At 45.3% G+C, this 26,595-nt stretch overlaps 1 protein-coding gene across 13 annotated transcripts in view; it reads left to right on the plus strand.

Moving 5' to 3' along the window:
• KDM4C (lysine demethylase 4C) overlaps positions 1-26,595 on the plus strand; it is a 1,194,550-nt gene that overhangs the window by 23,780 nt on the left and 1,144,175 nt on the right. For 12 of the 13 annotated variants that reach the window (XR_003857320.1, XR_003857321.1, XR_003857317.1 and 9 more), the window contains exon 2: positions 15,377-15,544. The exons of the other annotated variant lie outside the window; for it this stretch is intronic. Coding sequence is in view for 8 of the 12 variants with exons in the window: in XM_029605222.1 (XP_029461082.1) it covers positions 15,401-15,544 (144 nt within the window). In the remaining 4 variants the exon portion in view is untranslated. The remainder of the gene's footprint in view (positions 1-15,376; positions 15,545-26,595) is intronic. 13 annotated transcript variants of the gene reach the window in all.

A 26,595-nucleotide genomic window follows, 5' to 3' on the forward strand; every position in this document is an offset into this window, starting at 1 on the left:
GTGAAGTCCATATATTTATACTGTTAATCAACCGCTCTTGCTCTCCTTATTCTTCTCCAACCTCCAAGTTCCTGTAACATTGTCACTTACCTCTTTCTTAACTCTATCAGTAGCACTCTAGCTATGTTGACTGTTAATGTTAAATTTCCCATGTTTGATGTAAACTGATGTGATGTGACATGTTATGAAGGTCGGTATAGAAAAGAATTAAATAAACTTGGGTTTTCTAGTCAATTTCAAGAAATCTAATCTAGTCCTCACTCAAAGTCTCAAGTTCATTAGAGTTTGAAAAGACTCACTACAATAGAGCATTCCTACTTCCAGAACGAGCAAACAGAGAGCTCATTCATAAACAACTGTCCTCTCCATGCAATAGCCAGAGCACTCCTGGTAGTTTTAGGATATATAGTGGTAGCCATACGTGTGATCTTGCTAATTCGCCTTCAATGGGGGCTATGTTCTCAATGAGATCTGTTTACTCAATCATTGTCTATTATGGTACAGACCACAAGTGTCATGTGAGAGTTGTAGTGGTAGGTACATCCCCCCTACAGTTTTCCAGGAAGAAGTTTCTCTTTGAATGTTCCCCTATCAAGTAACTCTGGCGACAGAAACCTCCACCAGAGGTTGAGGAGCTCATTCAGGAACCTTTTAGACACAAGGACAACTGGTCTAATGAGGAAAGTCTGTTTCAGATCAACCTTGTAGAGTTAAAAGCTATAACATATGCTCTGTCAGCATTGGTGCATCTTCTTCAGGAAAGAAACGCCCTGACAACCAAGTCACCATACTGTATGAAAACAGAGAAGCACAGGGTCATGGCTTCTCTGCTGGAAAGCCCTGAAGATATGGAATAAGGCAGTCAAGAGTCAAGCTGTCCTACAAGCTACCTGTCTTCCAGGTATCTCCAACATGTTGGCAGATCGCCTTAGTAGAGTGTTTCATCCACATGAGTGCTCTCTATTGGAATCAGTAGCTGAGAGACTATCTAATCTGGGGTCTGGATTTGTTCACCTCAGAGCAAAACAGGAAACTTGATGAATTTTGCTTAGCTCTACCCAGTGATCCCGGACTAGCCCAGGACACTTTCCTTCTTGACTAGGGGGCTAACCTCCATGTATGCTTTTCCATCGATACTGTTGATCACCAGAACACTGCAGAAGCTTTTCCATGATTGCGCTCATCTGATCTTCATAGCTCCAGCATGGCCCAGATATGGTTTGCATATCTCGTAGAACTTGCCAGCAGTCCTCCCATCTGGGGGGGGCAGACCTTACATTGTTAAAGCACTCCTTCATCTTGAGTTATCTTTCCAGCTTCCCAGCCTGCAACCTAAATTTACCTAGAGACATTGTAGACACATTAGTCTTATCTAAAAGGCCATCAATTAGAAAAATGATGGCTTCAAATGGAATAGATATTCCAAGTGGTGCTAACAGAACACTTTGGACCCATTCTCTTGCAAACCCAAGCATTTGCTAAAGTACTGACTGTCTTTCTGATTCAGGTCTTGCCACATAGTCAGTGTGTGTACATCTCTGTGCTATATCTGCATACCATGTTCTGGTGGATAGTAAAGCAATTTCTACTCCATTGCCAACATTTAGATTCATGAATGGTTTGTAGCATGTTCAAAAGCCACCGGCCCATGGGACTTAAATATTGTCCTTTCTAACTAATTTCCTTTTGAACCATTGGTGTCAGCTTTGCTTAAGTTCTTGACATGGAAATTATTGTTCCTTGTAGCAGTTATGTTAGCCAGAAGTCTGCAGACTCCAAGCTCTCGTTCACTATCCACTGTACATGCAGTTCTGTCACAGCAGGGTGGTCGTCTGAGCTTACCCAAACTTCCTACCAAAAGTTGTCTTGGCTTTTCATATCAATCAATCCATCATATCTAACTTCTTTTCAATATCTCATGTGCATGAAGGGGAGAAAACCCTTCATACTTTTGGACTGCAAAAAGAAACTTAGACAAGAGTTTAAATATGCTATCGTAAATCTTCTCTGTTGCTTGTGTTATATTACCATAACAGACTAGTTGTGCCAGTTGCCAACACTAGTACACCTTAGCAGGATTGCAGTTTTCAGACTATCAAAACTCATCAAATGAGAGATGGCTTCTTCTGTTGCTAATCTTCGAGAAATGCCTCTTGAACATCTGTAAAGCTGCAACCTGGTCATCTGTGCACACCTTTATGTCCCCTTACTTTCTCCACAAACTCTCAAGATCTAACAGTAAATTTGGACAGGCAGTTTTGCATAACCTGTCATCACAGTAATCTACTCTTCATGGTAACATTTATACATAAAAGGGATAAAAAAAATTAGTAATTAACTAAAATCAAGCAAATTAAAATCCTTGCCGAAGCAAAATATATAAAATACAATAATTTATAAGAGGGCAAAAAATGAGTAAATTATTTAAAAAATAGAATTCGAATCAAAACAATACATAGAACAATCTTAGCAAATATTTTGTAGATCCAGATGTCATTGTTTAACACTGGTCAAACACAGTATTTATTTTTAAAAGATATTTTAAAAATTTTACCAGTTTAAATAAATTGTCCAAGGTGATGTACAACAGTGAAACAAAACAATCTACAAAGCATCCAACACACACAGTAGAAAGACTTATCTGGCTAAGTAGTGGCTGTTGAATATCTGGCTATGTTCATCAGTCATTAATCTGGCTAAGTAGATAGCCTGATAGGTAGCCCTGCCCAGTTATGCCCACTGCCTATCTGGCAAACATAGCCAGATAAGTAGACTTATCCGGTTAAGGTAGCTGGATAAATTAGACCTGCTATGCTGAACTTAGCTGGATAAAGCGGCAAATGCAGGGATAATCAAGATCATAGCTGTGCTGCTGAATATCCAGTGTAAGTAGGCTGGCTATGTTTGAATATTGATCTCATTTTGTTTAACATACAATTTTTATATACATTCAAGAAAGGCCTTTTGCCACAGCCAGGCTTTGCACATCTTCTGAAAGGTTAGAAAATCATCCATAGCATTGATCTCAAGTGGTTGTAAATTCCAGTGTTGTGGGCCTGCACAAAAGAAAGCCCTTAGGTTGACCAAAACCAAGCAGCTTCAATCTCCAGTAAATGAGAGGAATGCAAGGGGCAGCACAGATAGTAATGAAGTATTTATTTAAGAAATTTATGTCACATTTAAATCAACAGGTCAACGTGGCTTACGAATATGTTGCTAGCACTGAGATGCTGATTTAATAAGGATTCGGAAAATTAGTTAAAGCAATTTAAAATCAATTTGCTGAGTTACAGGGAGCCAGTGAAGGGTTTTGAGCAGTTGGATATACTACTAAGGTTTTGTTCCTATAATTTAAATGTGCTGGGAGCTCAGTAACCCACAATCCAGTGGGAGCACTGGTGGCTGAAAGGAATCAGTAAGTTTTTTTTTTTTGTTTTTTTTTTGCTTGGGAAATTTTTCTTTTTTAAAAGTATTGGGACAAAGTTAACTATTTGGGAATATTATTTAGTGTGTGTGTGTTTTTTAATAGGCAGCTAATAAGCAGTAGTTAATGTGTTTATTTTTAATAGTCTGTAAGGCAGCTAATAAGCAGAAGTTAGTGTTTGTATATAAAAAAAAAAAAAAAAAGTAGCCAGAAGCTAGAAATAAGCTAGGAGCAGTGTGTACCTAAGTAAAAAGGTTGAAATGTTCAGCACTCACCTTGGAAAGGTGTTAAGGGTAGTGTGATTTGGTTTGATTAGGTACCAACATTTGTTAATCAAAAGATCAGTTAGTCAGCCAGAGTGACTCACTGAAGTTAGACTGTTTTTTGTTTTTCCCAACCCACCCCTAGCTCATCCTTTAATTTATACACAGGTGACACTTTCACAAAAAAAACCCAAAAAACCTTATTGAGAATTTGATCATTCCCCTGTAGGCCACTACCAGACATAGTGAATTCACTAATACATTTAAAGGATGTTAATTAGACACATTCCTACTCCCATAGCAACCTAAAACGTAACTAGGAACTGAACAAATTTGAGATAAAGGCAGCAGTCCAGCAGCAAGAGGGGGGCTTCCCAGTCTTTTGCATCAAGTGTCACATGTATGATTTTTTACCCGCCGGTGAGAAATTGAACATGTGCATGCGATGCAAAGAGCTCCTGTCTCTCAGAGAATGAGTCCGATCTCTGGAGGCTAGAGTGGCAGACCCAGAGGAGCTGAGGCAGACAGAGGTATATAGATGAGACCTTCAGGGACATAGTAGCCAAGTCCCAACTTCAGACTGGCAGCCCTGGTGTTGCCTTGGAGGAAGAAGGTCCTCATGATTGGAGAGCATCAACTTGATGCAGCAGGAAAGGATCTTGTAGCAAGGACCTGCTCTCCAGGTGGTGCATTGTCCTTTTGCACCAAGGATGTATCTCCAAGGCCTACTGCCCAGGAGGGAAGGGTTAGGTCGGCCGTCATAGTTGGTGATTCGATTATTAGGAATGTAGACAGCTGGGTGGCTCATGGGCGTGTGGATTGCCTGGTAACATGCCTACCTGGTCAAAGGTGACGGACCTCCAGTGTCACCTAGATAGGATTTTAGACAGTGCTGGGGAGGAGCCGGCTGTCGTGATACACGTGGGCACCGACGACATAGGAAAATGTGGGAGGGAGGTTCTGGAAGCCAAATTTAGGTTCTTAGGTAGAAAGCTTAAATCCAGAACCTCCAGGGTAGCATTCTCTGAAATGCTCCCTATTCCACGCGCAAGTCCCCAGAGGCAGGCAGAGTTCCGGAGTCTCAATGCGTGGATGAGACGATGGTGCAAGGAAGAGGGATTCAGTTTTGTAAGGAACTGGGGAACCTTTTGGGGAAGGGGAGTCTCTTCCGAAAGGATGGCCTCCACCTTAACCAGGGTGGAACCAGACTGCTGGCGCTAACCTTTAAAAAGGAGAGAGAGCAGCTTTTAAACTAGAACAAAGGGGAAAGCCGACAGTCGCTCATTAGCACATGGTTCGGATGGAGGTATCTTCAAAGGATACTAATGATGCATTAGAATTAGGGCATTCCGACAGTGAGGTTCCAATAATAAAAGCAGTCCAAGTGCCTGTAATTAAAAACTCACCTGAGCTAAAAAATTATAACTTATCCCTATCAATTAAAAAGCAGAATGAAAATACAAACAAAAAACAAACTTTGAAATATTTGTATGCTAATGTCAGAAGTCTAAGAAGTAAGATGGGAGAATAAGAATGTATAGCAGTGAATGATGACATAGACTTAATTAGCATCTGAGACATGGTGGAAGGAGGATAACCAATAGGACAGTGCTATACTGGGGTACAAATTATATCGCAATGACAGAGAGGAGCACCTGGGATTTGGTGTGGCGCTTTATGTCCGGGATGGCATAGAATCCAACAGGATAAACATCCTGCATGAGACTAAATGCACAATTGAATCTTTATGGGTAGAAATCCCTTGTGTTGGGGAAGACTATACTACCGTCCACCTGGTCAAGATGGAGAGACAGACAGTGAAATGCTAAGAGAGATTAGGGAAGCTAACCAAATTGGTAGTGCGGTAATAATGGGAGACTTCAAGTACCCCAATATTGACTGGGTAAATGTATCATTGGGACACGCTAGAGAGAGAACGTTTCTGGATGGAATAAATGATAGCTTTATGGAGCAATTGGTTCAGGAACCGACGAGAGAGGGAGCAATTTTAGATCTAATTCTCAGTGGAGCACAGGATTTGGTGAGAGAGGTAACAGTGGTGGGGCCGCTTGGCAATAGTGATCATAATATGATCAAATTTGATTTAATGACTGGAAAAGGAACAGTGTGCAAATCCAAGGCTCTCGTGCTAAACTTTCAAAAGGGAAACTTTGATAAAATGAGAAAAATAGTTAGAAAAAAACTGAAAGGAGCAACTTCAAAGGTAAAAAGTGTGCAAGAGGCGTAGTCATTGTTTAAAAAAAAAAAAAAAAAAAAAAAAAAAACATCCTAGAAGCACAGTCCAGATGTATTCCACACATTAAGAAAGGTGGGAAAAAGGCAAAACGATTACCGGCATGGTTAAAAGGGGAGGTGAAAGAACCTATTTTAGCCAGAAGATCTTCATTCAAAAATTGAAAGAAGGATCCAACAGAAGAAAGTAGGATAATGCATAAACGTTGGCAAGTTAAATGTAAGACATTGATAAGACAGGCTAAGAGAAAATTTGAAAAGAAGTTGGCCGTAGAGGCAAAAACTTTTTAAAATATATCTGAAGCAGAAAGCCTGTGAGGGAGTCAGTTGGACCATTAGATGATCGAGGGGTTAAAGGGGCACTTAGAGAAGATAAGGCCTTTGCGGAAAGATTAAATGATTTCTTTGCTTCAGTGTTTACTGAAGAGGATGTTGGGGAGATACCCATATTAGTGAAGGTTTTCATGGGAAATGATTCAGATGTACTGAACCAAATCACGGTGAACCTAGAAGATATGAAAGGCCTGATTGACAAACTGAAGAGTAATAAATCACCTGGACAGGATGGTATACAACCCAGGGTTCTGAAGGAACCCAAAAATGAAATTTGTAACTTATCATTAAAATCATCCATTGTACCTGAAGACTGGGAGATAGCAAATGTAACCCCAATATTTAAAAAGGGCTCCGGGGCGATCCAGGAAACTACAGACCAGTTAGCCTGACTTCAGTGCCAGGACAAATAGTGGAAAGTGTTCTAAATATCAAAATTACAGAACATATAGAAAGACATGGTTTAATGGAACAAAGTCAGCATGGCTTTACCCAAGGCAAGTCTTGCCTCACAAATCTACTTCACTTTTTTGAAGGAGTTAATAAACATGTAGATAAAGGTGAACTGGTAGATGTGTAGTATATTTGGATTTTCAGAAGGCGTTTGACAAAGTTCCTCATGAGAGGCTTCTAGGAAAAGTAAAAAGTCATGGGATAGGTGGCGATGCCCTTTCGTGGATTACAAACTGGCTAAAAGACAGGAAACAGAGAGTAGGATTAAATGGACAATGTTCTCAGTGGAAGGGAGTAGGCAGTGGGGTACCTCAGGGATCTGTATTGGGACCCTTACTTTTCAATATATTTATAAATTATCTGGAAAGAAATAAGACAAGTGAGGTAATCAAATTTGCAGATGATACAAAAATTGTTCAGAGTAGTTAAATCACAAGCAGATTGTATTAAATTGCAGGAAGACCTTCTGAGACTGGAAAATTGGGCATCCAAATGGCAGATGAAATTTAATGTGGATAAGTGCAAGTTGATGCATATAGGGAAAAATAACCTATGCTATAGTTACACAATGTTAGGTTCCATATTAGGAGCTACTACCCAAGAAAGAGATCTAGGCGTCATAGTGGATAACACATTGAAATCGTCGGTTCAGTGTGCTGCGGCAGTCAAAAAAGCAAACAGAATTTTGGGAATTATTAGAAAGGGAATGGTGAATAAAACGGAAAATGTCATAATGCCTCTGTATCGCTCAATGGTGAGACCGCACCTTGAATACTGTGTACAATTCTGGATGCCGCATCTCAAAAAAGATATACCGTATTTTTCACTCCATAAGACGCACCTGACCATAAGACGCACCTAGGATTCAGAGGGGGAAAATTAAAAAAAAAATAAATTTGTGCTAAACCGGCTCTGCGTCTGGGCGTCTTATGGAGCAAATTAGGGGAGTGCATAGCTTTTTTTTTTTCTCCCCATTTTGTTTTCGGGTCTCGGGAGGGCCATTTCTGTCCACTCCCCAGATCAGAAAACTTTTCTTTCTCTGGGAACCCCATCCCAACCCTTTAAATTAACAACCCCCCACCCTCCTGACCCCCCCAAGACCTGCCAAACGTCCCTGGTGGTCCAGCGGGGGTCCAGGAGCGGTCCGGGAACGATCTCCTGGGTGTGGGCCGTCGGCTGCCAGTAATCAAAATGGCATCGACGGCCCTTTGCCCTCACTATGTCACTGAGACCAACCAATAGCAGCGGTCGGTCCCAGTGACATAGTGAGGGCAAAGGGCCGTCGGCGCCATTTTGATTACTGGCAGCCGACGGCCCACGCCCAGGAGATCGTTCCCGGACCGCTCCTGGACCCCCGCTGGACCACCAGGGACGTTTGGCAGGTCTTGGGGGAGTCAGGAGGGTGGGGGTTTGTTAGATTTTTGTGTTTTTTTTTTTTTTTTTTATATTCGCTCCATAAGACGCACATACATTTTCCCCCCACTTTTGGGGGAAAAAAAGTGCGTCTTATGGAGTGAAAAATACGGGTAGTTTTGATGGAGAAGGTACAGAGAAGGGCGACCAAAATGATAAAGGGAATGGAACAGCTTCCCTATGAGGAAAGACTAAAGTGGTTAGGACTTTCCAGCTTGGAGAAGAGACGGCTGAGGGGGGATATGATAGAGGTGTTTAAAATGATGAGAGGTCTAGAATGGGTTAATGTGAATCAGTTATTTACTCTTTCGGGTAATAGGCTAGGGGGCACTCCATGAAGTTAGCATGGGGCACATTTAAAACTAATCAGAGAAAGTTCTATTTCACTCAACGCACAATTAAACTCTGGAATTTGTTGCCAGAGGATGTGGTTAGTGCAGTTAGTATAGCTGTGTTTAAAAAAAGGATTGGATAAGTTCTTGGAGGAGAAGTCCATTACTTGCTATTAAGTTAACTTGGTAAATAGCCACTGCTATTACTAGCAACGGTAACATGGAATAGACTTAGACTAGCCGTTAAGCCCGTAACAACGGGCTACATTAACTTTTTTTTTTCAGTCCATTTTCTTACCCCCTCATTCTTCCCTCCCCCTCTAGTCTCCCTCCCACCTCCCCCTCCCCTCTCCCCTCACTCCCCCTCTCTCAGCTCATTCACAACCCCTTCGGATTGGCGCAGATGGAAGATCTCCGGGGGAGGTCCCTCCCTCTCTCCCTCGCACGTGCGCCGCCGCCGCCACTGATCCTGCTCTTCGCTGCGCCATTTTTGTTACAGGCAAGCTCTGACCGATGTGCTACCCGCGCATGCGCGGTAGAGTTGCTCTCTACTGCGCATTTGCGGCACGTCGGTCAAGCTTCATTTATGTAGTAGGTTTTGGGTATTTGCCAGGTTCTTATGGCCTGGATTGGCCACTGTTGGAAACAGGATGCTGGGCTTAATGGACCCTTGGTCTGACCCAGTATGACATGTTCTTATATTCCTGCCGCATAACTTTACTTCTGCTATGGAGGATGTCTAACTAATAAAATAAAACCACCAAGCCATTTCTGAGATGTTTAAAGGGTCTGGAGGGAGAGGAGTGTAGGCTATCAAACCAGGAGGGTTTGGAGGTCCTAGCTGATAAGTGGGCAAACCAAGTGCCCATTTTAAAATTCCCTGACTTGCATGGTAGAAGTGGGATTTACAAGCCCACTTAAAGTTTGGCATGAATATGTACACTACCAGGCATATTTTATAACATGCATGCATATGCACGCGTATGTGTTTATATGACCGTATATCTTGGCACGTGCCATCATGTGCGCACACATATGTACTTGTACATAGATTTGAAAGTTATCATCTTATTGTTTGGATTGGAGTAAAGACTTTGTCCAGCCTGTGAGAGAGTGGGGTAGGATGGAATTTTACCCTTAATTATTAATGTACTATTGCATTTTTTAAAAAATGTTGTATTTTTACTCATGTATTTAGAGACATAGAAACATGATGGCAGAAAGACCGTATAGCCTATTCAGTCCATCCATTCAATTAATTTAGCATTATAATTCTCATCAGTTTTGTAGAGATCCCCCTGTATTTATACCATTTGCTGTTTTTATTATACTGGTTTTATTAAATACTTTGTCCCTCCGGAATAAACTATATCTCAGTTTGGAGGGCCCTGCCCCACAGGCAGGCCTCTTCGTCCCCCCCCCCCCCCCCCCCTTACCCGGGCTGCCCAGCGCAACAGCTTCCTGGCGCCGGCCTGACCGCTCCCGGCAGGCAAGTTCCTGCTGCTGTTCGTCGCTCCACCGACCCCCGGTGGGATTCTCTACGTCGCGGGACCCCCTCCTAGCCAGTGAAAGAGCACAGGAAATGCACCCGGCCTTCCCAGCCCCAGACCCCGCCCACCAACTCGCTCCAGGCGGCGACGTGGGACCAGTCGGCGACTATTTAAGGACCCGGAACACGCCTCTGGCGCCGCGCGCCAAAGGGGCCTGCCCCTTTGTGCGTCCCTTCATGCAGCCACTGAGTGCATTAGTCATCTCCCACTCCCTCCCCCCTTCCCCCTGCCTCCCTCAGATCAGCAGACTATTTTCATAACAGCCACAAAACAAACCTCAGGATGCTAGCTCACTCCATCCCCATAATCTCTCACCTCTACCAAAACAGGAGAAAGCCAGCAACCCCTATTCAGCTTCACCAAAAGAGAACCTTGATACCCATCATAACCACCCCTCTTACACAATTCCTTGGTCTCTCTCTCATCTCACTAACGCTGTTTAACGTACAATCCCTCACGAAAAAAACCCATATTCTTAATGACTACCTTCTAGACTCAGAACCAGATATCTGTGACATTACTGAAACATGGCTGAAACCCACAGATATCATACTAACCAATCAACTACCTCTTCAGCTCTACGATGTATTCTCTATACCTAGTTGTAAATAAAATCTGTCCATTGACCACCAAAGAAATTAGCCCGTCGTTTAAAAACAAAAAACCCTGGTTCTCTCTTGAGTTGAAAAACCTTAAACAAGAGTTAAGACGTAAAGAACAGAGTTGGCGCAAAGACCCTACCCCGACCTCGATGTCGGCCTATAAAGCCACCATGCACTCCTACAGGAACATCATAATCTGCACTAAGAGAGACTTCTATGCCAGCAAAATCCACAACTTCTTCTACGATGCTAAGGCTTTATTCTCTTATGTATCTGCACTTACCAAACCTTCGCCACCTACCATTCCTGACGACAAAGCCCAATCCAAGGCTAACGAATTGGCATCTTTCTTCGAGAAAAAAATCTCTAAGCTCCTAGACCCTCTCATCCGCGCTAATACCCAACTGCCCCCCTTCCATACCTCTCTAGACTGCCATAAAGCAACCTTTGATTCATTGGAACTCACTTCTTCTCTTGAAATTGAATCTGTACTCAAAAACATGATGCTATCCTCACACCCTTCAGCTCACATTCCTACTAAACTCCTTCTTTCCATTCCAAACACCATTTCCAAACCACTAGCGGAAATCATCAATTGCTTCCTAGCCCAAAGATTTGTACCTGATCCATTGAAAATCGCCACAGTTAAACCTTTGCTAAAAAAACCCAATCTGGATCCTGCTGACCCCACCAACTTCCTTCCTTTCATTGCCAAACTGATGGAGAAACTAAACACCCAACTTTCCGACTATCTAGACCAGGGGTCAGGAACCTTTTTGGCTGAGAGAGCCATAAACGCCACATATTTTAAAATGTAATTCCATGAGAGCCATACAATATGTTTAAAACTAAATACAAGTAAATGTGTGCATTTTATGTAAGATCCCACTTTTAATGTACAATAAGTCTCTGAAAATATTACACCAGGCCTTAAGACACCAATACATCTCCTATTAGGAAAACGGACCAAGTCAGGCTGCTATAGAGTCCTACACAGAAACAACACGCCAGCAGAAAACCTCACCTGAATCACGTGCTGTCCCTCACCTAACATAGAATAAAGAGACCAAAACGCATAACAAGAAGCATGCAGAAAAAACTGAATTGGAAACTGCAACAAGCCAGAGTCTCTGTATGCAGTGTAACAAAGGAAAAAAGAAACATCACCCATCCTTATAAAACAAATCAAGAAATATAAAATCATCAGCAGTAAAACTGTACTAACAAAAAGAACATATTTCGAAACAGCTGATGAGAGGAATATCCAATAATTAAAACTCATATAAAACATTTCCAGATACCAACAAAATATTTCAAAATAACAGACACAAAGATCCAGTAATGAAAAATAATAAGGATACAAAAATTTTTTTGCTCTGCATACCTGGGAACGTTTGATATCCAGGTGTCCTGAGATTGTTCTGAATTAGCAGGAGGTGGGGTGGTTTGCTTGGAACTTTCTCCTCTCTGTCACATACCAGCGCTCTCTCTCACACTGGCTCTCAATGACACACCTATACACACATGCTCTCAGTACTCACATATACACATGTTTTTTCTCACTCACTTATATAGGCTCTTAATTACACATTTACACACATGCTGTCTATCTTTTCACGCTTACACACACACACAGGCTTTCAATCACATAAATACATGCTGTCTTTTTCTCTCACACACAGACTCTCATTCACATGCTTACAAACATGTCCTCTCTTTCTCTCATTTACACACAGGCTCTCAATCACATACTCACATGCTCCCTCACCTAAATCAGCTCTCAATCACATACAGACACACACGGTCTCTCTCTTACTTATACACACAGGCTCTTAATCATACATACACATGATTTCTCTCACACACAAAGGATCTCAATCATACGCACATACTCTTTCACACAAACAGGTTTTCAATCACAAACTTACACATACAGGTTCCCAATGGTAAACTTACATTCATGCTCTCTCTCTAACAGGCAGGCTCTCAATCACAGACATACTCTCTTTCACATACACAGGCTCTCAATCATTCACATACATGCAATCTCACTCACACACACAGGATCTCAAACACACACGCTTGCTCGCTCATTCACTCTCTCTCTCCCCCACCCCAGGAACTCGCGGCAGCAGCAGCCTCCTCCCAACACTAACCTCCTTCATTTTCAGCCCTCGCGGAGGCGGAGTCCCATCGGCCGCGGTTGAAACTCTTCATTTTCCTCCGAGCCGCGCTGCAGTCTTCTTCCCACAAGCGTGGCCTCTTCTTCTCGCGCAGGCACCCGATGCTCACCACTTCCTCTTCCGGGCCGCGGGAAGAAGAGAGCACGCCGGTGCTGAGCGGCACCGGCGTGCTCTCTTCTTCCCGCGGCCCGGAAGAGGAAGTGGTGAGCATCGGGTGCCTGCGCGAGAAGACTCCCGCGCAGGCACCCGATGACTCCAGCGCTGGCACCCGGCTGACTCCAGTCGTGCCACTGCCGGCGTGCTCTCTCCTCCTCCCCCCCCCCCCCCCCCCCCCCGCGGCCCGGAAGAGGAAGTGGAGAGCATCGGGTGCCTGCGCGGGAAGAAGAGACCACACTAGCGTGGTCTCTTCTTCCGCGCAGGCACCCGATGCTCACCACTTCCTCTTCCGGGCCGCGGGGGGGTGGGGGGGGGGAGGAGGAGAAGAGCACGCCGGTGCCGCTGACTCCAGCTGTCCCGCCGCGTTCCGCCCGGGCTGACAGCATTTTAAGCCCGGGCGGCGGAGGACCGGGGAGCAGCTGGGTCAGCGGGGAACCGCGAAGTGTGGCGACACTTGTCTGCGAGCCAGATGCAGCCCTCAAAAGAGCCATATCTGGCTCGCGAGCCATGGGTTCCCGACCCCTGATCTAGACACTCATAAGATCCTGTTCCCTGCTCAGTTCGGATTTCGTAAATCCTCAAATACAGAATCCCTACTTATCTACCTCACCGACAACATCAACATCATCATGGGTCTTGACAAAGGACAATCTTACCTACTAGCCTTACTCGACATCTCAGCAGCGTTTGACACGGTAAATCACACCATTCTCATTAATAGCTTAGCTGACATTGGCATCACAGGTTCTGCCCTTAACTGGTTCAAGGCATTCCTCAGCAACAGAAACTTCAGGGTCAGAATAAACAACAAAGACTCTCACCCCATAAGCTCCACTCATGGAGTACCTGAAGGTTCATCACTCTCTCCCACGCTCTTTTTTTTTTTTTTTTAAACATATTTTTATTATATACCGTTAACGAAACCAAAGCCGGTTTAACCATGACAAGACAATATCCCACTCTCTTTAACATTTATCTTCTCCCGCTCTGCCAGCTCCTTGAAAATTTTAAAATTAACTCACTATATCTACGCCAACGATGTACAGATCCTAATCCCCATAACAGAATCCCTCTCCAAAACCTTTAACTTTTGGAACAGCTGCCTCAACTCAATCAACCACCTCTTAACTAGCCTCCACCTAGTCCTCAACACTGCAAAAACAGAACTGCTAGTCATGTCAACCAACGACATCAACTCAGCCTTCAACAATTTCTCTACTGCCACCACAACACATGTGAGAGATCTTGGAGCCACATTAGATAATTGACTGGACTTTAAAAAATTCATCAATAATACAACAAAAGAATGCTTCCATAAGTTACACATACTAAAAAGGCTCAGACCTCTCCTGCACTTTCATGATTTCCGCACAGTTCTTCAAGCCACCCTCTTCTCAAAAATAGACTATTCTAACACTTTATTTCTTGGCCTCCCGGCAACCTCCACCAAACCTTTGCAGATGCTCCAGAACGCCGCCGCAAGGATACGAACCAACTCTAATCGAGAACATATCACACCCATCCTCAAGAATCTACATTGGCTTCCCATTAATTTCAGAATCCTCTACAAGTCCCTCACCATCATACACAAAACCATCCACAATCAGTCCTCCCTACAGCTAAACATTCCATTCCAGGTTCATACCTCTTCCAGACACATTAGAACTGCCTACAAAGTAACCCTCCTCATCCTTCTGCCAAGGCTACGCTCCACCCCTCATTAAGAAAATGCGCCTTCTCTACCGCCGGACCTACGCACTGGAACACTTTACCCATAGAACTTCGCCAGGAACAATGCCCGCTTACCTTTAGAAAGAAATTGAAGATCTGGTTATTCAGACAAACCTTTCCTTAACATCCCACGACATTAACACGGACTCCTGCTTCAGTTAACGTACAATGCTTGCTATTACGACTTCGAATTCTTTCCCTTCCTGACCCCGCTGGCCTTGCCCTCCCCCGTACCCCCCCATATGTTACTCTGTCCCTACTCATGATCCGTACCACGTGCGGAGATAGCCTGTAATCTAGTTGTTTCTTCTACATTGTTGTTAATCAGCCCTTGTTATGTTATGTCATCCCACTTGTTATACATCTTTCTCTCATCTATATTTTACATTTGTTGATTTCAAAATACTTGTTATTTGTAACTTTTCCAATTTTGGTTCGATGTAAACCGGCGTGATAAGAATTTTCGTCTCGAACGTCTGTATAGTAAAAAAGATGTAAATAAAAATAAATAGAAGTGTGGCATAGCATAACACAAGAAAGTAAGCTTTCTAACTTGAGGAAGGAAAAAAAAACCAAACAACCCCCCCCCCCCCCCCCAAAAAAAAAACTTTTAAAGCCCTTTAAATTCATATCACTCAAGCTGGAGCTTACACACAATTTAATTTGTATTTTTCTTTTAATAGGCACTCTACTGGTATTTAGTCAAAATGGCTGCAGAATACTTGAACAATCCTCCAAACCCAAGCTGCAAAATCCTGACCTTCAAGCCTTCAATGGAAGAATTTGGGGATTTCAACAAGTATTTAGTGCACATGGAATCGAAAGGTGCTCATCGAGCTGGACTGGCAAAGGTAAACACTCTTTATTCTAAAGAACCAGAAAATTTCCCTGAAAAATACTGCTTCTATTGAGAAGTGAGTGGAGTAATGTTTCTAGGTCAATTGGAGCCAGCTCACACTGGGGCTGTGGTTCCATTATTTGCAGCCACCGTGAGCCTTCATTTAACACCATTTTTAACTTTCTTCCATGTAGCCAAGCTTTCACAGTAACACTTACTGGCACCCAAAGTCTGGCCAGTAAGTGTTTTTAAATGACTGGGACTCTCCTCTCTGGTGCTGTGAGTACTGCTGCTACAACTCTAGCCTCATCTTTTTTTAAAGAGCTGAAGCAAGACTAAGGAATCAAACTTTGGTTCCCATCATCATTATATATATCACTGCTGCTAAGTCACTTAGCTAACCAATGGTCTTTGAAAGACTTGTCTTGATGGTACATTTAAAGTTTGGACTTATGTTTATCCAAGTACAAGCAGGATGGTAGTCCTCACAACTGGGTGACATCATCATCAACATTTGTCAAAGTTTCTAGAAACTTTGACTGGCTCACTGAGCATGCCCAGCATGCCGCTCTCCATGCAGGGTCCCTCTTCAGTCTCTTCTTTTCCGTGAAGCTGTTGCCACGTGGTTCAGGAGCTTGTGCTTTTTTTTTGTGCCAAAATCTTCTTTGCTTCCTACGCGTCTCACGGGGTCCCTCACCCTCTCGTTCAGAGATCGGTAAGTTTTTTCGGTTCATTGCGGTCGATTGCCAACAGCACTCCCTTCTGATACCCTCCAACCATCGACTGTGCGTTGGGTTCTCTTCCAATTGCATCGTCCGGCTTCCACCAGTGCCCAAGGACTATGTCCATCAAAGACCCCTGTGACATCTGTATCCTTTGCCTGGGGGCCTCTCACGATGTCTGTATTTGTGATCTTTGCTCCCAGATGACCCTGAAGGGTCACAGGGCCCGTCTCGACAAAATAGTAAAATTTGTTCGGGGCCAAAGTTTGGAGCAGCCCTCTGCATTGGGGACCTCCACCCTGCTCGGTAAGGAGGCTCTGGCGTCTGCGCCCCCGGGCTCTAACCCTCCTGTTGGGCCTAGTCCTGAAACTGGTACAGGAGACCGCCCGTTGTCCATTTCATCCCGCTCTCGGTCGGGCTCCTCGACGTCTCCATTGGCTTCGGGGAAGGATTGTGGGGATCTCCGGGATAAGTCCAGGAAGCACTGGCATCGACCTCTGTGCCTCCCGTGAAGCGGTCGAGGGTGGAGGACATCATCCCCCACAGACGCCTCCAGGTGGTCAGCACCGGTGGAGGGATCCGGTTCCCCTCCAACCTGATTCTGCTGGCTCCTCTTCAGACCGTGCTTTCCTCACAGGCATTCGAGGAGGAGCTAGAAAGGCATGTGTGGATGGGGGTCAGGCAGGCCCTGCAGGGTCTCAATCCTCCGGTTCCCAGGGTACTACTTCTGCCTCAGGAGCCGGCTCCGCTGGTGCTTGTGCCATTGCTAGAACGGTTCGATATGCTGCTCGGTATGTTACCCACAGCCGGCACCGGTACCACAAGCTCCTCAGAGGCCTCTGGGTACACCGCTGCTATCGCCACTGGCCCCCATACTGTGAGTGAGGAGGAGGACAGGCCATCTGGCTTGATGGCTGGCCAGAGGCTCATGGTGACTCTTCACTGTCCAGCTCCCCCAGGGCCCTTGGGGTTGATTCCACCAATTCCCTTGGTTCCCCCGATACCGATGGCACCATCGGATCCCTTGAGAATTCAAGGCCCTACGATGCATCCCTCAATGCCTTCAAGGACCAGGCCCGCATTCAGGTGAGCCTTCATCCTCCCGCATCCCCGGAGGGTCGCAGCTAGGGGGAGAGCCCCCTATGATCCCTGGGAAGGGGAAGCATCCGTATCTTCTTCGGATGAATCAGAGGATTTACCTTCTAAACCCTCTCCTCCGGAGGAATGGCAATGATCCCCACCCCCGGAGGATCTCTCCTTCACAGGGTTCGTCAAGGTCATGGCCGAGCCAGTCCCCTTTCAATTGCTGACTGAACATGACTCTAGCACAAAATGCTTGTGATCGTGCAGGTCATGGATGCGCCGAAAGAGGTAGTGATGGTACCTGTCCATGATGTTATAGGAGCATCCAATCTCAGTGCCACCAGTCAACAGGAAAACAGACACGATGTACCTGGTTCAGTCTTCAACCAGGTTTGACTGCCGCAACTACTCCCACCAGTCGGAAGTAGTGTCAGCCCTCAAAAAGACTAAGAGGATGCGCACCCATGACTTGGCCCCTCCGGGGCGTGAACACACAGCTCTAGATGCCTTGGATTACAGAGTGTTTCAGGGCGCCTTGCTGACTGCAAACTATGCAGGCAATCAGCTTTACATGGGGAAGTATTCCCGGAACTTGTGGAAGCAAGCCCTGGAATTCAGTGAGCACCTGCCTTAACAGTTCCAGGAGGCTGTTGTCCAGCAGGGCCTGGAGTGTGATAAACATAAGGTCTGTGCAACTTTTGACGTGTTTGAAACAGCCATGAGATCTGCTGCAGCAGGCCTTGGGGCCTGGCGAACACCTTGGTTCAGGACCAGGTCTATCTAGCCGACCTTCCCTGTTTTGGGGAAAACTTTTTTGGCGACTGGATTAAAGAAGCGGTGGCTCAGTTGAAGGACTATCAAGAGGCCCTTCAGCAATTGTCTGTTAATACTTCTGACACCCAGCCCACCAGAAAACCCACTCTGCCATATCCGAAGCGGGCTTTGTACTGGTCTCGCAGGTATTATCCTCCCGCTGTGAGGTCTAGGCTTCAGAGACCTGTTGTAAAGACCAGAAAAAGGCAGCCTAGGCTTCCTCGGGTGCCCATGGCTCTGCTACAGAACCCCCGCTATAGGATTTTGACTGGCAACTAGGGAGCAAGAGCCAACCACAGAACCCTGGCCCCCCCTGGTTGGGGGTAGACTCCAACTCTGCAGATTGTTGGAATTCAATTACATCGGACCACTGGGTCCTATCCATCGTTCGCCATGGTTATCAGCTTCATTTCCAGCGACTTCCACCCTGCTCCCCACCATTTCCCGATTGGGGAACAGCAGGGGACGATCAAATATTTCGAGGGGAGCTCTATCCTCCTTTCCGTGCTGGTTCTTGTGCCGGTCGGCCAACAGGGCAGAGGGTTCTGCTCCCAGTATTTCCTAATTCCCAAGAAAACGGGTGCTTTCAGCCTATACTGACCCTGAGAGCTCTAAACCGTTTCTTGGTGAAAGAGAAATTCAAAATGGTCTCCCTGGGCACCTTAATTCTCCTTCTCAAAGGGGGGACTGGCTCTGCTCCCATGATCTACAAGACGCATATGCCTGTATCCCATCTTTCACAGGTATCGGCAGTACCTCTGATTTCTGGTTGGCAGACATTATCAATACTGAGTCCTGCCCTTCAGCCTGGTATCTGAGCCCTGAGCTTTTACCAAATGCCTAGCAGTTGTCATTCCCTGCTCATCTTCGAAGGCAGGGAATTCATGTATTTCTCTACCTCGACAACTGGCTTATCAAGGACAACTCTTTAACAGGGGGTTTGGACTGCCATGCGCCTCACGATCGACATGTTGGAGACACTGGGATTTTTCTGATCAACTATCCCAATTCCCACCTTCAGACGGCCATGCAACTGGATTTCATTGGGGCACACCTGGAAACTGTCCAGAACAAGGCCTACCTACCTCAGGACAGGGCGGAGACCTTCGCAGTTCTTGCACATCATATTTCCGGCTGCAATCAGGTCTCTGCCTGCCATTTGCTTCAGCTGCTGGGCCATGTGGCGGCAATGGTGCTTGTCACCCTGTGCACAATGGACGCTGAACTCTGTGGCGTCAGGCGTCCCAAGACATGCATGCTCAACATCACGGTCACGGATAAATTGTGGCAATCAGTTCAATGGTGGACTATTCCCTTAGATCTGGTATGGGGATTTCTGTTTTCGGCAGCTCCATCTCAAGCCACCCTCACCACCCACGCTTCTCAGACAGGATGGGGAATGCGTATTCTGGGATATCGCACACAAGGTTTCTGGTCGCCTCAGGAAGCATGACTTCAGATCAACCTTCTGGAGCTGAGGGCGGTCCGTTGTGCCCTGCGAGTGTTCAAGGTAGTCCTGGTACAGACTGACTATCAGGTAGCCATGTGGTACCTGAACAAGCAGGGAGGAACTGGGTCGTTTTTTCTCTGCCAGGAGGCAATCCAGGTCTGGATATGGGCCACTGACAATGGCTTAACTCTCTGGGCAGTGTACCTTCCGGGAGTGGACAACTTCCTAGATGATGCCCTGAGTTGGGCATTCAGGCCCCATGAATGGTCCCTCAGACAGGAGGTAGCGAACTGCCTCTTCAGCCATTGGGGAACCCCGGACATAGACCTTTTCGCCTCCATAGACAACAGGAAAGTCCGCCGTTTTTGCTCCCTCGGCAGGAGGGGCAAAGGATCGATAGTGGACTATTTCTTGATCCTCTGGGGGTTGGACTTGCTGTACACTTACCCACCCCTTCCCCTCATCTCCAAGACGCTCCAGAAGTTGCAACAGGATCAAGGCTCCATGATCCTGATCACTCCCTCCTTGCCCCATCAGGTTTGGTTTCCAACCCTCTGGGAGCTGGCGGTGCATCCCCCAATCCATCTGAGGATGGCACTGGACCTCCTCATCCAGGACCAGGGCAGGCTCCATCACCCAACCTATGGACCCCTGGCCCTCACGGCTTGGATGTTGACCCAGGTAATAGGCCGAGGGCCTCTACTATCATATTCTTCTAGATTCCAGGAAACCTTCCACCAGGAAATCCTACAATCTGAAGTGGAAACGATTCTCCTTCTGGTGCAAAGGTCTTGGCTTAGATCCCTTCACTTCCCCTCTGCTCTTCTGGACTACCTGTTCTCCCTCTCTGACTCTGGTCTGCAGACCATGTCAGGGAGGGTGCACCTCAACACCATAGGGGCATACCATCAGGGTGTGGATATTTCTACAATTTCTTGCCATCCGCTCGTGGGCCAGTTCATGAAGGGTCTTCTTCAATTGAAACATCCCACTCGTCCCCCGGCAGTTTCCTGAGATCTTAACATGATTCTCTTGCAACTCATGAAATCCCTGTTTGAGCCGTTGCGATCTTGTGACCTGAAGTACCTTTCTTAGGTGCTTTTCTTGGTGGCAGACACATCGGCTCGCAGGATAGGTGAACTGCAAGTGCTGGTGTCATACTCCCTTTGCAAGAAGTTCATGACAGGGTGGCCCTGCATACACACCCCAAGTTCCTATCCAAGTGGTTTCAGAGTTTTTCCTCAACCGATTGTACTGCCGTCGTTTTTTCCAAGGTCTCACGCTCACCGTGGTGAACGTGCTCTCTCCATACCTTAGATCAGTGGTTCTCAACAGGTGTGTCAGGACACACTAGTGTGTTGTGAAGTCCTGGGAGGTGTGTCGCAGAGCCAGCAGAAGACTAATCTTTCCTAATCAGTCTGGGCAGAAGTTGGATGACTTCTCTTTTATTGGGTATGACAGGAAGCTGCTCTTGCTTCCTTCTCCTCTTCCTGGTCAGAGGAAGGTTGTTCCCTCCTCCTCCTTCATGCAGATCAGAGCGCGATATCACCAACTCCTGTTCATTTGGGCCTGGTAGGACACCCAATTTTATCTTCCTCTGCCTGGCCTAGCAGGGAGGCTGTTTATCCTCTCTCCACTCCATGGGGCCTGGATGTGAAAGCAGGAGTTTACGGGAGAAAGGTGTGTGCTCTGTGGATCTGCTGCTCTGCCTCCTCATCTTCCTCTCCTCAATGCTTCTTGCCCTCACCTGCTGCTGATAAAGAGGGAGGGAGACTCTGGATTGGACAATCTTTTCTGCTGTCTGGGAGCCAGGAGGAGGGAAAATGTACTGGGCAGGAAGTCATGGGAAGATAGGGAAGGAGGGGTGAAGGAAAGGAGGTTGGGGTATCTGGGTAGGGAAGAGAGATGGAAGTGGAGAGATGGAGAAATTGGTCAGCTGCGTTGGGGAGTGGGGGATGCTGAGCAGGAAGGGGTAGGAAAGATGGTCAGGTATTCTGGGAAGGGGAGAGGGAAGGGTAGAAAGGGAGCACGGGGAAGAAGATTTGGGGTCAGGAATGTTGGGCAGGGCTATGAGGATGAGAAGAAATGATTGAGTAGTTGGGAGAAGTGAGGGTGATGGGGGCATGGAGGGGAGTGACTGGGTACAAAGGCCATACTATGTCAGTTTTGAGGATATGCATTTCTTTTTTGAACTTTGCTTAATGAAGGAGGAAATATGTTTTTGTTTCTAGCCTCCAGTTTTTCACTGCATGCAGAAGGTGGTCTTGGGGTTTCCATTCCAGGTTTGTTTCCACATTTGTAATTTGTGGTCTTTCATTTTATATTTGGTGAAGGGTGTTCTGTGTGTTTGTGACTGAGATGAGGTACTTTACTAGAGGTTTGTATCAGCCTTATTTGTTTGTATTTTCTCAATATTATATTGCACTGGTGGTGAACTGCTGCCTTTTCATGGGTAACACTATTGCTGTTTCATTTCTTGGATTTAGTGCTGCTGAGGTATGGTAAGTTTGATAGAGTGGGGCTTGTTTGTATTATTTTACAATGCTCCGGGTAGTAGAGGGAGTTTGTGATGCTGTTATTAAGATGAGACCAGAATCAGAATATATCTTTCTATATGGTGAGTTTACAGGGAAATGTCTTAGTTTTGCTCTGCACCCACGGTTAGGAAGTAGGGAATTCCTGTAGATGCAGAACATATGCTTATATTAAGTCCCATGATGTTCAAGTGTTCAGTGTGTCACACATGTGAGCATCATCTCTCAGGTGTGTCCTGATGAAAAAAAAGGTTGAGAACCATTGCCTTAGACTGTAAGAGGGCACTAGCCTTCTACCTAGAATGGACAGCGCCCCATCGCATCTCCACTCAGCTATTCGTCTGGTTTGACAAGAACAAATTGGGCATCGCTGTCTCCAAACAGACATTGTCCCACTGGCTAGCCAATTGCATTGCCTTCTGCTACACGCAGGCGGGTCTGCAGCTTGATGGCCATATCTGGACTCACTGTGTCTGGGCCACATTGGTTTTGGTAGCGCACTTGTGGGCGGTTCCCATCAACGAAATCTACAGGGCAGCAAGGAGTTCCCTCCACACTTTTGCCTCCCATTACTGCCTACACAAGGACTGTCGGCAGAGCTCCCGTTTTGGGCAATCCGTCCTCCAGAACCTCTTCCAGCTATAAGAACCCAACTCTCCCTCTGTGTTCCCCTTCTTGGTTGCTGCAGTTGTTGTGCACGTTGGCACATGTTCTTTGCTGCTCAAATTCGGAGAGGCCTGAAGCTACTTAATCACCTAGTTGTGAAGACTACCATCCTGCTTGTCCTTGGAGAAAACAGAGTTGCTTACCTGCAACAGGTGTTCTCAAAGGACAGCAGGATGTTAGTTCTTACAGAACCCATCTGCCTCCCCACAGAATTGGGTTTTTCTCGTGGTATTTTTGCTTGTTCATTTTTCATAAACTCAAAGACTGAAGAGGGACACTGTGTGATTAGCGGCGACGGGCTCCATCCGGTGATATCACCCAGTTGTGAGAACTAACAACCTGCTGTCCTTTGAGAACACCTGTTACAGGTAAGCAACTCTGCTTTATAGCAGTGATGACATTTTGATACAAGCACTTTCCTTATAGATGTCATAGAAAGAAATATAATACTATAATAAAAAAACCTACCTCAGTCTTTCTACTTTTATGCAAGGCAGTGCAAATTGATAAGTAAATACTGAATAGTTTTTTCCTAACAAACAAAATTTGATTTAAAGTAAACAAAAAAAAAATTAGACTAACACACATTGCTTGTGATAAACTCTTCACATTGACTTTATAATGTTGTCAATGTGAAGATGAGGTTATAATTACAAGCCTCACCATGAGCTAAGTACTTTTTAATCCATTTAAAAAATAAGAGAGAGACCAATGATTACAATGACATTCAACTGCAAAGTGAAAAACAGAAATGTGTGTTAGCAGTCAGTCTGATTTATGATACTCTCTTTAAATCAAATTTTGTTCAAGAGGAAAAGACCATTCAGCATTTTCTTATCAAACTGAGCTACCTTGTACAAAAGTAGAAGAAAGATTGGAGGAGGCTTTTTATTATAGTATTATATACATTTATCAAATAAGCTTTCAACTGCAATAGAATGGAATATAACAAATTCCTGCACCCCTCTGGTAGGATTTGGTGTCAAGTAATGAATATAGCAAATAACAAGGGAGGGGAAGCAGGTAGAGAACAATTGGCTCAATGGTACCTGGATCATTGTCTGTGTGGGGAGTTGGGTTGGAAGAAAAGAATGCCAGAATGTAGATTTTTATGGATGATTGGGTTAGACAGGAATTAGTAGATAGGAAGTGAGGGAACATGAACAGAACATGAACATGTGTAAGGGAACATGAACAGAAAATGGTGACAAAGAATTAGAGAATAAAACTGAATATCATAATGCTTCCATATGGATCCATAGTACAACCACACCTGGAATATAGTGTGCAGTTGTGGTCACGCCATCTTAAGAAAAGACATAGACTTTGAAAAATTATAGAGAAGGGCAAGAAAAATGATAAAGGGTATGGAACAGCTCCTTTTATGAAGAAATACACAGATGTGGGCTCTTCAGTGTGGAGAAGAGATGTCTGAGCGGGGGATATAATAGAAGTTTATAAAATCATTAATGGTGTGGAACAAGTAAATAGGGAATGGTTAGCTAATCTTTTAAAATAGTGTTAGCAGTAGGGAACATGTTATGAAATTAATTGGTAACAGATTTAAAACAAATTTAAGAGAATTTTTCAATCATCACACACTTAAGTTGTAGAAGTTTCTGCTGGAGGGTGTCATTGAGTATTCCTTGGTTTATAATAACAGGTTTCTGGAAGAAAACATTATTTATTTATTTATTTATTAACTTTTATTTACCGACATTCGTGAAACACATCATGCCGGTTTACAAAGAACTCAGGCGGAAAGTACAATAAAACAATATAACAATAAAACAATATAACATTAAATAACAGAATCAAAAATTCAGAGTACAAATTGAACCAAGAAAGGAGCAATAACAAAAGAGGAGTAATAGAAGGGGGGAAAGGAAGGGGGAAGGGGAGGGTGGGTGGGGCGGGTCAAGGGGAGGGAGGGTAGTGGTAGTGGTAACAACTAGTAGCCAGGTAGGCTTGCGGAATACAGCCTTTTGGGTGTGATTGAGAGGGAATGGATCTTCTCCTTTGGATCTGATAGGTACTTCTTCCAAGCAAACTAGATTGACCACTATCAGAGACAGGATACTGGGCTTGATAGACCATTGGTCTTTGAACAGTGTGACCTTTTTTTTTTTTTTTCTGTTCAGATTAGATGGACCTTGTGCTCCTTGTCTGCCTGTTTCTGCTGCAGTACTGCAGGTTTACCAGAGTTCAGGCTTTACCTTCGCATCCTTATATCTGAAGATCCTGTCTTTCAACCAGTTTGTAATCCATGAAAGGACACCGCCTCCTATGCCATGACTTTCTAGTTTCCTTAGAAGTCTCTCATGAGGGACTTTGTCAGACACCTTCTGAAAATCCAAATACACTACATCTACTGGCTCACCTTTATCTACATGTTTATTAACCCCGTCAAAAAATGAAGGTGATTTTTGAGGAAGAGTTGCATTGGGTAAATCCATGCTGACTGTGTTACATTAAACCATGTCTTTGTTGATGCCGCAGACGGCATATAGAAAGTCAACATCGGGCCTTGAAAAAGCCATGGAGCAAAGTTCTAAGCATCGACATTCTTCGATTCTGGAATCCCTACTATCTCCGGAAAAGTCGGGAGCCAAGCGACCTCGGCTGTAAGAGACACTGAGGCCTTGGACACCGAGGCATTCCCCACCTCTCGAAGTGCCGGACATCGAGCCACCACAGGGCTCTGTGGTAGAGCCGATTGACGCCCCCACCGCCACCACGTATAGCTGCTCTGCCTGCATCAGCTATTATGGAGGAACTGAGCGGATTTATCCGCCAGGCGGTGCGAGAAGCGCTCCAGGAACATCGACCATCGACACCAATGCCGATACCCCACGAGTGGTCCCTCAACCTTGTAGTTGCGGCCAGAATATTTCGGCAGTGGGGGCACCCGACTATCGACCTCTTCGCGTCACTTCAGAATCGCAAGGTGGGCAACTTCTGCTCTCTACATCGCAGTCGCCAAGTTCCACCTCGGGATGCGTTTGCCCTGACCTGGAAGGAAGGCCTCCTCTATGCCTACCCACCACTTCCTCTCATCAGCAAGACTCTCTCGTGAAGCTGCACACGGACAAGGGTCTGATGATTCTCATTGCCCCCTATTGGCCGCATCAGGCATGGTTTCCCATCCTTCGGGATCTCTCAGTTCCTCCACAGATTCCCCTAGGCTCGGATCCGTCCCTGATATCTCAGAGGAACGGCCAATTGCGCCACCCCAACCTTCAGGCCTTGTCACTGACAACTTGGATATTGAAAGGTTAATCCTACAACTGCTCAATCTTTTAATCTGTATCCCAGGTCCTGGTAGCTTCATGAAAACCTTCTACTAGAAGGTCTTAACATTCTAAATGGAAAAGATTTTCGTTGTGGTGCAATTCAAAGGAGTTACATCCTTTTACCTGGCCCACAAATCAGTTTTTAGACTAACTCTGGCATCTCTGAGTCGAGTTTACAAACCTCTTCCATCAGAGTGCATGTCAGTGCGGTGGCTGCCTTCCATAGGGGTATGGGGGATGTCTCTATCTCGACACAATCCCTGGTGGTACGATTTATTGAAGGGATTGCTTCATCTGAAGCCTCCTCTCCTTCCACTGGCCCCATCTTGGGACCTTAATGTAGTTTTAGCGCAACTCATGAAACCTCCGTTTGAGCCTTTGCATTCCTGTGAGTTGCAGCATATCACTTAGAAGGTCCTTTTCCTTCTGGCGTTATCGTTTGCTCGCAGGATCAGTGAGCTACAGGCGCTGGTCACATATTCCCCTTACATGAAATTTCTACA

Source organism: Rhinatrema bivittatum, chromosome 1, assembly GCF_901001135.1.
Source record: "Rhinatrema bivittatum chromosome 1, aRhiBiv1.1, whole genome shotgun sequence".
Lineage (NCBI taxonomy): Eukaryota > Metazoa > Chordata > Amphibia > Gymnophiona > Rhinatrematidae > Rhinatrema > Rhinatrema bivittatum.